This window comes from Macaca fascicularis, chromosome 12, assembly GCF_037993035.2.
Source record: "Macaca fascicularis isolate 582-1 chromosome 12, T2T-MFA8v1.1".
In the NCBI taxonomy this organism is placed as follows: Eukaryota; Metazoa; Chordata; class Mammalia; order Primates; family Cercopithecidae; genus Macaca; species Macaca fascicularis.
Genome location: NC_088386.1, coordinates 93694794 through 93708240, shown reverse-complemented (window position 1 = coordinate 93708240; position 13447 = coordinate 93694794). Strand labels below are relative to the sequence as shown.

Here is a 13447-nt window from a genome sequence, read left to right as displayed (position 1 = left end):
AAGTGTGGAAAAATGCAAAAGATACGCTAAGCAAGTCCCTACACTGGACCCATGTAGGTGCTAGAATATGAATTAAAGAAAAACACAAGTATGGGATCTTCCAGAACCACCTTGATTTCAGTTTCCTTGCTAAATACTAAGTCCTGGTCTCTGGAACAATTTGGACACTGTAATTATAATTCTTATTCATTATATTGTAGAGTTAGTCATGTTTATTTCTGCAATTTTTTCTCCAGCTTCCCTGTCATTTTTAATATCAGATAAATGTAATATTGAACTGCAGAAAACACTAAACAATTTATTTTTCAGTCTCAGCTCAATTTACTCTAAAGCCTATGCCCCTTTGCACCACTCCATGCTGTCAATCCCCCAACTGGCTGAGGGCACATTTCTCATTTTTTTCCAGCTCCTTCCTTACTTATTGGAAATTACACTGGAATTAAATATTTTTTAGAAATATAAACCAACATATTTAACCAGTATTGGTTAATTCCCACTCTCTCTCTCTAGATAGTGGGGAATACTAGTCTAAATCATTTATAAGGAAACTTTTTCTGTAGGCAATGCAGAATTGTATAGGTAAGTCATGCCACAGCCTCCTAATTCAGTGATAATGTCTTTCCAGGATGGTTATTAATCATTCAACCACCTGGAAGCAAGGGTAAATTGAATCTAGTAAACTTATAAACAAAGAGTATTTATTAAAAGACTTTGAGGAGCTCAGAAAATCAACAGCAAGGCTAGAGAATCAAGTAGGAACCAAGTGTTTCAGATCTAAGGCATAAGAACTAAAGGAAGAATCTTACAGAAAAAGATGTCTTCTTAGAGCAGCACCACTGGAATAAAAAGTCTTCAACAGAGCCCAGGTTCTTTTTCTCTCAGCTAACGATTCAAACTCAGAGGAGGTCATTTGTCCAGTTCTTGAGGAAAGGACACCAGATTAACAGGCCCCAAACTCAATGGAGGAGAAGAAGGAGCTATAGGAAGTATGGAAATATTCTCTACTCTTGTTGAGTAGTAGTCCACTACTCTGGTGCTCAAGCTGAAATACCAGCAGCTAGTATGTGAGTTATAATAATAGAAGATCAATTCTGTCTGAAAAGCTTTCTCTTGGAATAATTTGAACAGCATTTGCTCATTCACATCTAGCAATAAGCTTCTGTCACTAAACCAGACACATTAACAAATCTCTGACAACACTAAGTGGCCTTAAGTCAGAAGTTAACAAAGAAACAAAAATAACAAAAACTAGTTCCTCCATGTTCATCCTCACCTGGCAAACAAACAAAACTAACAGCCAACATATATACTGTCTAGTTTTCTGCATTGTGACTTACATCTTTTGTATGTATTATCTCATTTAATTCTCACAAAATCTGGGATGTAGGTATTATTACCACCCTGAGGGAGATTATATAACTTGGCTAGTCTCACCACTGTCAGGTAATCACACGGGGCCTGCATTCTTATTTCTGCACTAGGCTGCCTGAACCCAACGGGACTGATATGGTTTGGCTGTGTCCCCACCCAAATGTCATCTTGAATTGTAGTTCCCACAATCCCCATGTGTTGTGGGAGGGACCCGGTGGGACGTACTCAAATCATAAGGGAGGTTACCCTCATGCTGTTCTCATAATAGTGAGTGAGTTCTCACAAGATCTGATGGTTTTATAAGGGGCTTTTCCACCTTTTGCTCAGCACTTCTCCTTGCTGCTGCCATATGAAGAAGGACATGTTTACTTCCTCTTCCACCATGATTGTAAGTTTCCTGTGGCCCTCTCAGCTATGCTGAACTGTGAGACAATTAAACCTCTTTCTCTTATAAATTAATTACCCATTATCAGATATGTCTTTATTAGCAGCATGAGAAAAGACTAATACAGGGACTCAGCCACATGGATGGAGTTTTAGAGGAGGCAGAACAGTGTAGTGGATAGAACCATGGGTATGAGTTAAAAATTGCAGGCTGGCCATTTACTAGCTGTGTGACTCCAGGCAAGAAACTTCAACCCCCCACAAGCCTCAATTTCCTCATTTGTGAGATGGAGAGAGTCCTACCAGAGTCAGCATGTCATGTTGCAAGATTGCACTGTTGTGGCAAGGAAGAAAGGGGAAATGTCTATAAAGTACCTAGCCTTGAGTGCTGATCACAAATTAAGTGCTGAACAATCGATGGCCATTATTACATGTCTGTCTCTCCTTATAGACTAGTCTTAGAGACCCAGGTAATCTTCTTGTTATTTGAATCCCTAGTACCTTTCTGTGATTGGTACATTAACAAGCCCATATAAAATCTTCTGAATATAAAGTGTTTATATCAGGGTTTACACTGCCACATTATAATCTAGGGTTATAATAAGCACCTCTTTAACACTACAGCTCTAGGTCATCCCTGCTCCTTAAGCAAATGATGCCTTATCGATCCCCCTCCTCCACCGGCCTCAGACTGCTAACTTCATGAGGTCAGGGTCTGCATCTCGTGATCTCCATGTATCCCTCAATGCCTAACACAGAGCCCAATGCATAGTAGGGGCTTATCACTTGTGGACTGAATTTTTAATAGACATTTGTAATATGTTTTACAGTTAACCTAACACTTTCACATAAATATGTGAAAAGTATCTCTGCAGCACAGGTTAAAGACATAGGGTCTGGAGCCAGACTACCTGAGCTCAGACTTTAGTTCCACCATTTACTAGCTGAGCAGCCTAAGGAAATATACACAGACTTGCAATGCCTCTGTTTTCTCACCTGTAAAATGAGATTAATAACAATACTGAGGTGGTGTGAGTGTTAAATTGTTAATTCATATAAACCTCATAAAACAGTACCTAGCACAAAATGAGTGTTCTTTAAATGTCAGCAATTATTAATTTTTGTAGCTATTTTTCTCCCATTTAGCTGTAAAGAATATATTCCGTTTGCCTAAATCATTTCTCTTTTCATGTAAGAAAATATAAAAGGTACCATATTTACTTCAAAATCCTAAAATTAATGTGCAGCAGAGAGCAAATCATATTCTCAAGAAAATTACTTCCAAAGCTATTTGCAAAAAGAAATGTATTTATAGGAACTGTTCTTAAAATAAAAATCCTCAATGGCCCTAGATATTCTGTACTTTGTCTCTTCGAAATCATTTGTGTTGGAACCTTCCCCAGAAGCATTTGTCATTATTCTTTCCACAAATAAGAACAGCCATATTAACTTGAACGTAAGTGTTCATGTGACTAAACACACACACACACACACACACCAGGCAAATTAATCTTGCACATGGGCTGTACCCTGTCTGCACCAAAAACCTCATTGCCTCATTAAGGCAAAAACCATGTCAATTCCAGTATGCAGCTCCCCATCTCCTAGAGTATGAACCTAGAGATCAAGCCACACATTCCTTAAGGCATCACATGACCCAACTTCAAACGATACTACAAGGCTACAGTAATCAAAACAGCATGGTATTGGTATAAAAACAGATATATAGACCAATGGAATAGAATAGAGAGCCCAGAAATAATGCTGCACACCTACAACCATGTCATCATCAATAAAGTCAACAACAACAAGCAATAGAGAAAAGTCTTCCTATTCAATAAGTGGTGCTGGAACAACTAGCTAGTCATGTGCAGAAGATTGAAATTGGAAGCTAACCTAGGAAATAGCATTCTGGACATAGGACCTAACAAAGATTTCATGACAAAGACACCAAAAACAATTGCAACAAAAACAAAAATTGACAGTGGGACCTAATTAAAGAACTTCTGCACAGCAAAAGAAACTATCAAGACAGCAAAAAAACAACCTACAGAATGGGAGAAGGTATTTGCAAACTATGCATCCAACGAAGGTCTAATGTTCAGAATTTATAAGGAACTTAAATTAACAAGCAAAAAATAAACAACCCCATTAGAAAGTAGGCAAAGGACATGAACAGACACTTTTCAGCAGAAGACACACACGCAGCCAACAAGCATATAAAAAGGTGTTCAACATCACTAATCCTTAGAGAAATGCAAATTAAAACCACAATGAGATACCATCTCACAGTCAGAATAGCTAAAAATCAGAAAATAACACATACTGGCAAGGTTGTGGAGAAAAGTGAATGTTTATACAATGCTTGTGAGAATGTAAATTCTTTCAACCACGTGGAAAGCAGTGTGACAATTTCTCAAAGAACTTAAAACAGAATTATCATTTGACCCCAGCAATCTCATTAGTGGGTATATACCCAAAGGAATATAATTCCTTCTACCATAAAGACACATGGACACCTAATGTAAATGACGAGTTGATGGGTGCTGACGAGTTGATGGGTGCAGCACACCAACATGGCACAAGTATACATATGTAACAAACCTGCACGTTATGCACATGTACCCTAGAACTTAAAGTATAATAATAATAAATAAATTTAAAAAAAAAAAGACACATGGACATGTCTGTTTGTCACAGCACTATTCACAATAGCAAAGCATGGAACCAACCTACATGTCCATCAACAGTGAACTGGATAAAGAAAATGTGGTACATATACACCACAGAATACTACACAGCCATAAAAAATAATAAGATCATGTCCTTTGCAGCAACATGGATGGAGCTGGAGGGCATTATCCTAAGCAAATAATGTAGAAACAGAAAACCAAATACCATATGTTCTCACTTGTAAGTGGGAACTAAACAATGAGACCACATAGACACAAAGAGAGGAACAGCAGACACCAGGGCCTACTTGAGGATGGAGGGTGGGAGGAGACAGAGGGTCAAAAAACTACCTACTGCATACTATGCTTATTACTTGGGTGATGAAATAATCTGTACTGCAGCCCCCTGTGACATGCAGTTTACCTATATAACAAACCTGCACATGTAACCCTGAATCTAAAGTAGAGGTTAAAAAATCCAAACCATCATATTTAATCCTTGACATTTCTCTACACATTGGAGAGATGAGGAGGAGAAAAGCAAAGGCAGAGGGGACTTCTGAATGTTTCATCTACCTTCAATACTGTAATGTTCCAAGCAAAGCTCTCGGTTGCTTTGTTGAGTTTTCTTCCCTTCAAGCCTTCTTTTGCCCCCAAATTATGAAGTTCTTCATGGAACTCCATCCCTTTGAAGAAAGAATGCATAAGAAATCTGAGTATATATCTCAGAAAAATGGGCATCTTATAATGAAAATATTATCAGTAAAATATAATTTCACATTCCTGTCTTCTCATAATTTCCAAATCCCTAAATGAATCATCCTTTTCATTCTGTTCATCCCACCAAGTAGTGTCCTTATGCACAAATTGACAATAGTCAATGCATTGGACTAAATTGCATTTAAAACAGCCAGGAGCCATAAAAAATGTCATGAGAAGTAAAAAAGTAAATTCCATGGGTCCAAAAAAATAGGAAGAGTGAATAAGACCTAGTATTTACTAATACAAGAGGATGACTATAATCAGTAATAATTTAATTGTACTTTTAAAAGTAACTAAAACATTGTAATTGGAATGTTTGTAACACAAAAGAGAAATGCTTGAGGGGATGGATACCTCATTTTTCATGATATAATTGTTACACATTACATGCTTGTATCAGAACACCTCATGTACCCTAAAAATATATACACCTCTGTACCCATAAAAATTAAAAATTAAAAAAAAATTTATTAAGTAAATAAAAAGCAAATTATTCCAACAGGTTACATCGACCTTGTTTGTCCTCTTCCTGGTTTATGCATGAAATGATCTGATGTGTCCATGGCAACCATATGCGAGGAATGCATATGTCTTATTTTTCTTTATGAACCATCCCTGTGGCTTAATAGTAGGCCCTGGAGCCCACATAGATAACAATAAGTAATTAGCAATGTTGACTAAAAATAAAAAGACTCTTTTAAAAATACCATTCTGGGAAACACCCAAGTGTTTCAGATTTGGGAATGACCTTAAAGTGTTTTTAGCTCAACCATCTACTTGAGCTTGAAGATTATGAAAACCATCACCATCATGTTTCTTCAGCCTTTGTCTTAGCACCTTAAAGATGGAAGTCACATTCTCTTATGAACAGCTCATTCCATCTTCGGAAAGCTATGACTGATATCGAGTAATAGCTTCCCTGGAACTTCTTCTCCTTCCCTGGAACTTCTACTCCTTGGTGCTAGCAGGATGCAGACCAAAAAGCTCTAAACTCTTTTCTACAGTGCAAGCTTTTGGATATTTGAAGAAAGATATTGGGTAAAATCCCTTTAAGTCTTCTCTAGGTTAACCATTCGAACATATTCAGCTTACCAATGAAACTCTTCTTTAAGGATGGCATCCAAGCAAGGCCACTGCATTGCCCAGTTTCCTGGAGCTGAGCTCTGTGGGAACCTGCCTCCAGGAGTGAACACTATGCTCAAAAGCTTGGAGAAGCCCACATGAGGTCAGGGATCTACCACCATTCTCTTTGTTCTAGTTTTTATATTTTTATTAATGCAGCCTAAGACCAGGTTAACTTTCCTGGTGCTAACATCACAAACATAGTGCATAGTAAAGAACAGGAGTGTGGAGTCCAGCTCGACCACTTACTAGCTATGTGAGCCTAGGGAAGACCCTGACATCTCTGGGCTTCAATTTCCTCACTGGTGACTTGTGGTTAACAAGTGGGTTTACCTCATGGGATTGAGGTAAAGTTTAAGTGAATCAATACATATAAAGATCTCAGAGCAGTGCCTGGCATCATGTAAGTATCAGGTATTATTATTTTTGTGCTTCCTGTCAACAGAAACATCTAAGCCTGCTGGTCAGTCAGTGAAAAACACCATTTTAAAAGTTTGGTCCGAATTCATAGGGCAGCTCCACCACGTGTTGATATGGGACCTAGGGTAAGTCACTCGGTCTCTCAGAATTTCAGGTGCCTCATCTATAAATCTGATATAATGATGATTACTTTGCAGAGTTGTCATAAGTAAAACAGTGTGTGCTTGGTATAGCATATGCATATGTATCAAGCAGTTGCTACTGTTGTCGTCTTCCTCGTCATAATCATTATCATCATTATCATGTGTGTGGATAGAGAAGGCTGTGGATCCAGAAGATGAAAGCACAAGGGTATGGATGAAGGTGAACAGAAATAAACAAGTGCACTCTCACAGATATGTGACTCATCGCATACTTAAAAAGAAAGAACAAATCTAAATCTAAAGTGAAGACTAGTAATGGGGCACAAGCCTAGAAGACTAATAGGATTTTGGTTCCAATTGTAAAATTGAAGTGGGTTTTAAGGGACTGTATGGAATCATAGCTTCAATACCAGCAGTAGAAGATTTTGATGGGGTTCCAAACAACAAAACTAGATTCAGAAACCCTCATCCCTCTAGACATCTTCAGATACCACCCCAACCCTGTATACTCACATACAACCCACCTATTATCACTTGGATTTCGTCTGTACTAAACAAAGACTAAAGTGTAACTTAAAGTATAGTTAAGCAATGCTATAAAATAATTGAATTTTAAGAGAAGCAGCAGAAAGTTTTTGAAAAAAAATCTACCAAGAATTATTATAGTTTCTAAACCAAGTAGAAAAAAAAAAACAGAAAAAAAAAATAAAAACAGTTACCTGCTTTCTGACACTGTACAATCTTTTCCTGGACTGTGTCCGCCATTTCTATGAGAAACCGGCTCTCTTGAATCATCTGTTACAAAACAAACATCAAAAAGGTGGTTGTCAGAATCCTTGAACTGGCTCATTGGGAAGATGACATACAGAAAGACCCACGTGATACCTCCAGTAACAGGAAGCCATAGTCTCACCACAACAGATGGGATGGGAAGGATGAGCTCTGTTCCAACTCCCATTCATCCTAACACTGAGGCTAGTGTCACCTTCCTTATGATTACTCCTTTGTGTAACACGCTTGGCACACAGTGGGCACCAAATAAGTAGCTGTCAAATAAATGTACATACATTCCTTATGTCCCAGGTCATAATCATAAATACCTAATTCCACTCCCTTAACACCAAAGATTACTGCAATATCAAGGCAAGTGGTATTGGAACATAATAGCAATGAGAACAAGAATAGGGTTGTTTATCCTTCCAGAGGCAGCAAAGTCACCCTTAAAAATATTATCTGCTCCATTTTATCCTCCCTGTCTCTCCCCCACCCCACTCCCACCAAAAAATGAAGTATCTCCTATCTTCTCCAAATTCTCTCAAAGCTCCCTGTGTAGCACTCAAAGGTGGGTTTGAAGTCAGCTACCAGCAGGCTCTGGTCCTTCCCATCTCACTCCTTCCTAAATGCCACTTCCAGAATCATCATCCAAAAGTACAGTACTAACTAATTCTCGGCTTTGTCATTTTCTCCCTTGCTTACTGAATGAAGTAAAATTTTTCTAACCTAGAGCTATGGTGTTCCAGTTCCCCTAAGTCTCATATGACATGGATGAATCACGCTTCTCTAAACACACCCTACTTGTTCCTCCTCCCACACATTTTTCTGTTAGGGAAGCCTTCTTAAGCCATCTCCCCTGATCAAAATCCTGACAGGCCTCAAAGCTCACTTCAGTGCCTTCTTCTCTACTTGTTTCCTGATTTCCGCTTCTGTCTCCTTCTCACTCCCCATATTCCCAAAACATTCTATTTTTTAAATCTGTTCATGGAATTTTTTATTTTCTGTCTTATAATTTATTCTTTAGCTATATTCTTCCATCTTATTGCTTCTCCAGTAAATTGTAATTCCAGTAGAGCAGGGACTCAATCTTATTCAGCTTTGTACTCCCAGATGCATCCATCCATTTACATAATCACTTTGTTCCCCTGTTTTACTTTTGTGATACTTATTTCTTCTCCCTCTCTACTACCCACATATGTGTGTGCAATAAAACATTTTATTTATTACTGACCACTTCTTAAACTTGTAATTATCTTTTTGAACTCCCATCTCTCTTTTTGTCTCTAGATTTCTCCACTCTTTTTCTTTCTAGGCTTCCTCATTTTTCTGTAATTTTGTATGCTCTTAATTCTCTTTCAAATTAAGTACTGAAAAATAAGCATAAAGCTTTTAACAGGATTACCCCTATAGAAATATAATACTCAAATATCAGAAAGTAAAACAAATGTTAAAACTTTATTACATGCTTATTTGAGGTAAAATAAATTTAGGATCAAAACATACTCCAAAACCTTATAGTTCAAGTTCTTCTCAAAAGCCCCCAAGTAAATATTTGTTAACCCGGTGGTATAAGTTGTTTCTGTTTTTCTCATTGTCTAATAAACCTCATAAAGAGATAATCAAGTATAATTTTACCTCAAAACAAGCTTCTCTTTGAGATTCCTCAGAAATAACCTGAAATCTTTTAGTAATAAAAGTCCCAAATTGTGCCCTCACATATTTCATCATTAATACTCTCAGAACATAAAATCATTGCTCATGTGAAATTGTTTCATAAGGGCATTTGATTTTCTCTATGTCAACAGCTTCTATTGTATTGAGAATAATAAATTTATTCTATTTTCTGCAGTCAGCTTTCAATTATTAGTAGCTAGAGAAAAAACAAATGAGATGAATAGTTAAAATGCACCAATAATCCAAATCACAATTTAAGTCAAAAATTTCAAATTTTCTTCTCAACTAAGTAATTTATCTAAGTTGCAGGGAGAAAAAATGGTCGATTTGAGTTTCATCTCCTTCCTAGATCTCTAACTGATACTGATGTAAATAAAACACAAAGCGCAAAAGCCAAGCAGAGAAGGTGAGAAGATGTCCTCAGATAATCCCTGAGCCTGGAAGTCAGCACGACTCAGCCATGACGGCTGGGTTGACTCAGTCGATAGAATCTGGCAGTGGCCTGATTTACATATCTGATGTCTCAGCCTGAGCTGCTAGTTGCCTTTGCCTGTTGTAGTAATACAAAGAGCTTTTCTCTGGTTCTGTCACATGAATCTCTCCTAATGCATCTTATTTCCTTGTCAGGGCTTTGTCTCTAAAAGAATAGAGGACTTACCCAGATAAAGGTTGACATTACTTTATGCATTAGATGTATCCAGAGCAGGGGTGTGTAAAGTTACCAGTTAAGAGTAAAATTATGTCTTTTAAAAGAAAACTTTACTGAAGGGGGCAGTGATACTGTTACTCAAAGATGGATTAAATTGTTCCGCTTTTGTGAAGAAAGTATCCTTCCAGCTCTTTCCAGTAAGAAGTTTAACTAATTGCCCAGAATCATTGCAGAGTCAATGTAATTATTTAATAATACTGAAAAGATGAACTTTCATCATATCAGGACTCAAAAATCTTGCACAGATTCCCATTTTATCCTGAATTAGATCTAAATTCCTAGAACCAAATCTTTCTACTTAGAAGTCATCTTACAGACAGCCTATCATGGACAACCACATTTTATAGATTAAAAAAAACTGAGCTAAAAGTTAGCTTGCTTAAAACCACACAAATAGCTAGTGAAATAATTTAGACTAGAATCTAGGCATTCTTGAGGAGCAGACCATATTAAAGTGTAGAATTCCTATTGCAAGTGTAAGTTGGTGATAAACACTTAATAAAGTAACATTCATCAAATTAAGCATCATGAAAATAAAGTTTGCCATGACTGCTTTTCCCTCCAAGTCTAATTCACAACACATATCAACCATGATAAATATTTTTTCATATGAAACATAGGAAGAAATGTATTTCCTTGAGTCCTCTGCTTTTTCAGGAAGGAGTTAGGAACTTTGGAGAAGCTATTGCTCGAGAAAATGTGAGTCAACAAAAAGCTACACTACTCTAGACTTTTTTCGTCCTCTCCTTTTCAGAACACTGGAATAATTCCTCTAGCTCTTACTTTCCTTCTAGGCAAAAAACAAAAACAAAAACAAAAACAAAAAAAAACTGGGTTTTGATTCTATGGTTCTGCAGTGGCTCATCTTTTCAGATCACTTAAAACAAGATGAGTTTTATTAAACTTGGTACATTTGTAAATCAGATTGCTCTTACATATATAGTTGCTAACTAGAATGAAGATTATTTCCTTTAATTCTTGAGTTCCTTAAATATTTAAAATGAAGCAAATAAAAGCATTGCTAATAGGTTGGCATCTTGTTTTTAAGCAATCAAGCCTGTCAATGTGATCAACTCTCAGTCATACAGAAACAAGTGTAAAGTCAGAATATTTGCACGTTCACTGGAAGTCCACTGCCTTTCGTGTATGCAGAGCTCTCCATCCTGGGACTAATGCATCACATTTGCAAGCCTGATTTGTAATGGCACAGGACAAGTGAACTCGCACACACAACAGGTCAGAGGATGTTTGTCTTCCCATTCACAATGGTGACAAAATCTACTTCAGGGAGCCCTTTCGGCATAAACAGATCATTTTTTTTCTCTTGTTGTTTTGTTCCCCAAACAGTTGTCAGCTATACCTTGAGTAGTCATTAGAAATATTTGTTTTTATCCAGCTGTCATTACAATTTAGCTCCTTCATAAAACTTCCAGGTGAGTAGCCTTGGTAAACCTTCTCCAGCATTTTCAGGTCAATTTGACTACCTTACTACCTTTAACCAAAAGTGTTACAAAGCCTGAGGATTCAAGAATGCAAAGCGAACTTTGAGTATGCATGGACAAAATTCTGCAAAATAGCCAACCTGAAATACTTGCTTATGGATATGTATCTCTGATATCCATGGTCCTAGAGATCCCGGTACGAAGTGGAAATTTTGTCACTCCTCAAAATGCTGATAATTTTCCCCTTACACAGAAAACGTGTCCAAAGACATTGCTGTACCCATATGTGAAGGAAGGTTCCATGCCCCAAGTGCACAGCATGTTGTTTTTAAACACCAAGCCCTGGTTGGGCACACACCAGCAGACAGTTCTTTTTTTAGGTTCTATTACTATACAAGCAAAGATACTTCTTGAAATGCAAACTAATAGAGTTCCACACAAACTTCACAATGAGAGACAGTGATGGAAGGAGAGTATCTTTGACTTAACCCAATCTTAATTTAAATGGATTTCAAAAAGCAAAACTAAATTAGGGAACTGTAGATATAACTACAACTCTTTCCCATCCTGAGGCTGAATATATACTGGTTCTAACACTGATATAAGAGAATGTGTTTAATCCAACCATTACACCTGGCTTAACTGTAATACTTACTAGTGTATTTGTTCCATTGCAAGCAGGATTAGACAGCAATTAGCTCTTTTTTGCTGGATTCCTGCTCACTCTAGCACAATCAACCGCTCTCCAAATCACCCCCCAACTGACTTAGTAAAAGATTAAATAACCCTTGACTTATGTTCTCTAGATTGTTTTGATTTCCTTTTTTTAAACAACAAATTAAAAAAATTTTGTTTTTACCATAGTAAAGTTTTAACTTTTATGTTAATGTTAAATAAGTTAGCACAGAAGTCACCTTTGGAGAATGCTTTGGGCTTCTTTCTTACAGCTGTAACCTTCTGTATCTATTCCACTTCAGAATGATATATTTAAGATACTACCCAAATATTTTCATAACAACTTAAAATACTGGAAATGATCAAACATATTAGGAAAATACTTCTTGACTGCATGAAAAATTAGAAAGGTGAGAACGCTGAAAAGGAAAAGCTCAGCCATCTAAAGAAAAAAGTATATAAAGTCAGATAATATTTATCTTTCAAATGTACTTGCAAATAAAATTCTGCTGAGTACCACGTGGCAGAGGGGGTAGAAGAAGTGTGTTATAAGTCACTGTGAAAAGACCATCATCGGACTAAATGATCTAAGACTCCAACTAAGGACATAAAATACCATGTGGTCAACTCTGAACACTGCGTGTCACTACTCCTTCCCTTTTCAGGTGTAAGTCTTCCTTTCCCATCAGGGTTGCCCATTCCTCAAGGACAGAAGTTTTGCTTCATACTATTTCTTTCTCTAGCACCTTGCACACTGCCTTGCACATAGTAGGTGTCCAAAATATGCTTGCTTAGTTGACTAATTAAAAGCCTAAAGACATATACAAAATGACATATCAAATGAGAAAATGTTATTTTACAAGCGACAAACTTATGTGTTCCCACACATTTTCCTATTTATCTTGAGTTACAGAACTGTCATTCTTTCTATCACGACTATCTGTGCTGATTCTGTCCCTGTTTATTCATCTTTGGTTACATAGAAAAAAATGTAGAAATTCTCTTGAGTTACAGAATTGCCATTCTTTCTATCACGACTATCTGTGCTGATTCTATCTCTATTTATTCATCTTTGATTACACAGAATAAAATGTAGAAATGTGACTAGAGTAAAACATTAGGGCTGGAGCTAAATCTACATGCCTAAAAACACTATTGCAGAATGAAAAAAGTCAAACCCATTCAAACAAACTAGTTTTGATAGTGCCCTACTAAAATTACAAAATGTTTTCCAATCTAATCACCTGCTATTACAACTCCATGTTAAATGATGAGTAACATGTTCACGTACTCAATCAT

The 13447-nt window shown here is 36.9% G+C and overlaps 1 protein-coding gene across 3 annotated transcripts in view; it reads right to left on the bottom strand.

The window, feature by feature from the left end:
* PLCL1 (phospholipase C like 1 (inactive)) overlaps nt 1-13447 on the bottom strand; it is a 356424-nt gene that overhangs the window by 47959 nt on the left and 295018 nt on the right. For 2 of the 3 annotated variants that reach the window (XM_065525829.2, XM_005573841.5), the window contains 2 exons: nt 7594-7669; nt 5004-5113 (listed from right to left, as the gene is read on the bottom strand). In XM_065525829.2, coding sequence (XP_065381901.1) covers nt 5004-5113; nt 7594-7669 — 186 coding nt within the window. The remainder of the gene's footprint in view (nt 1-5003; nt 5114-7593; nt 7670-13447) is intronic. The other variant, XM_065525831.2, reaches the window with a different exon arrangement.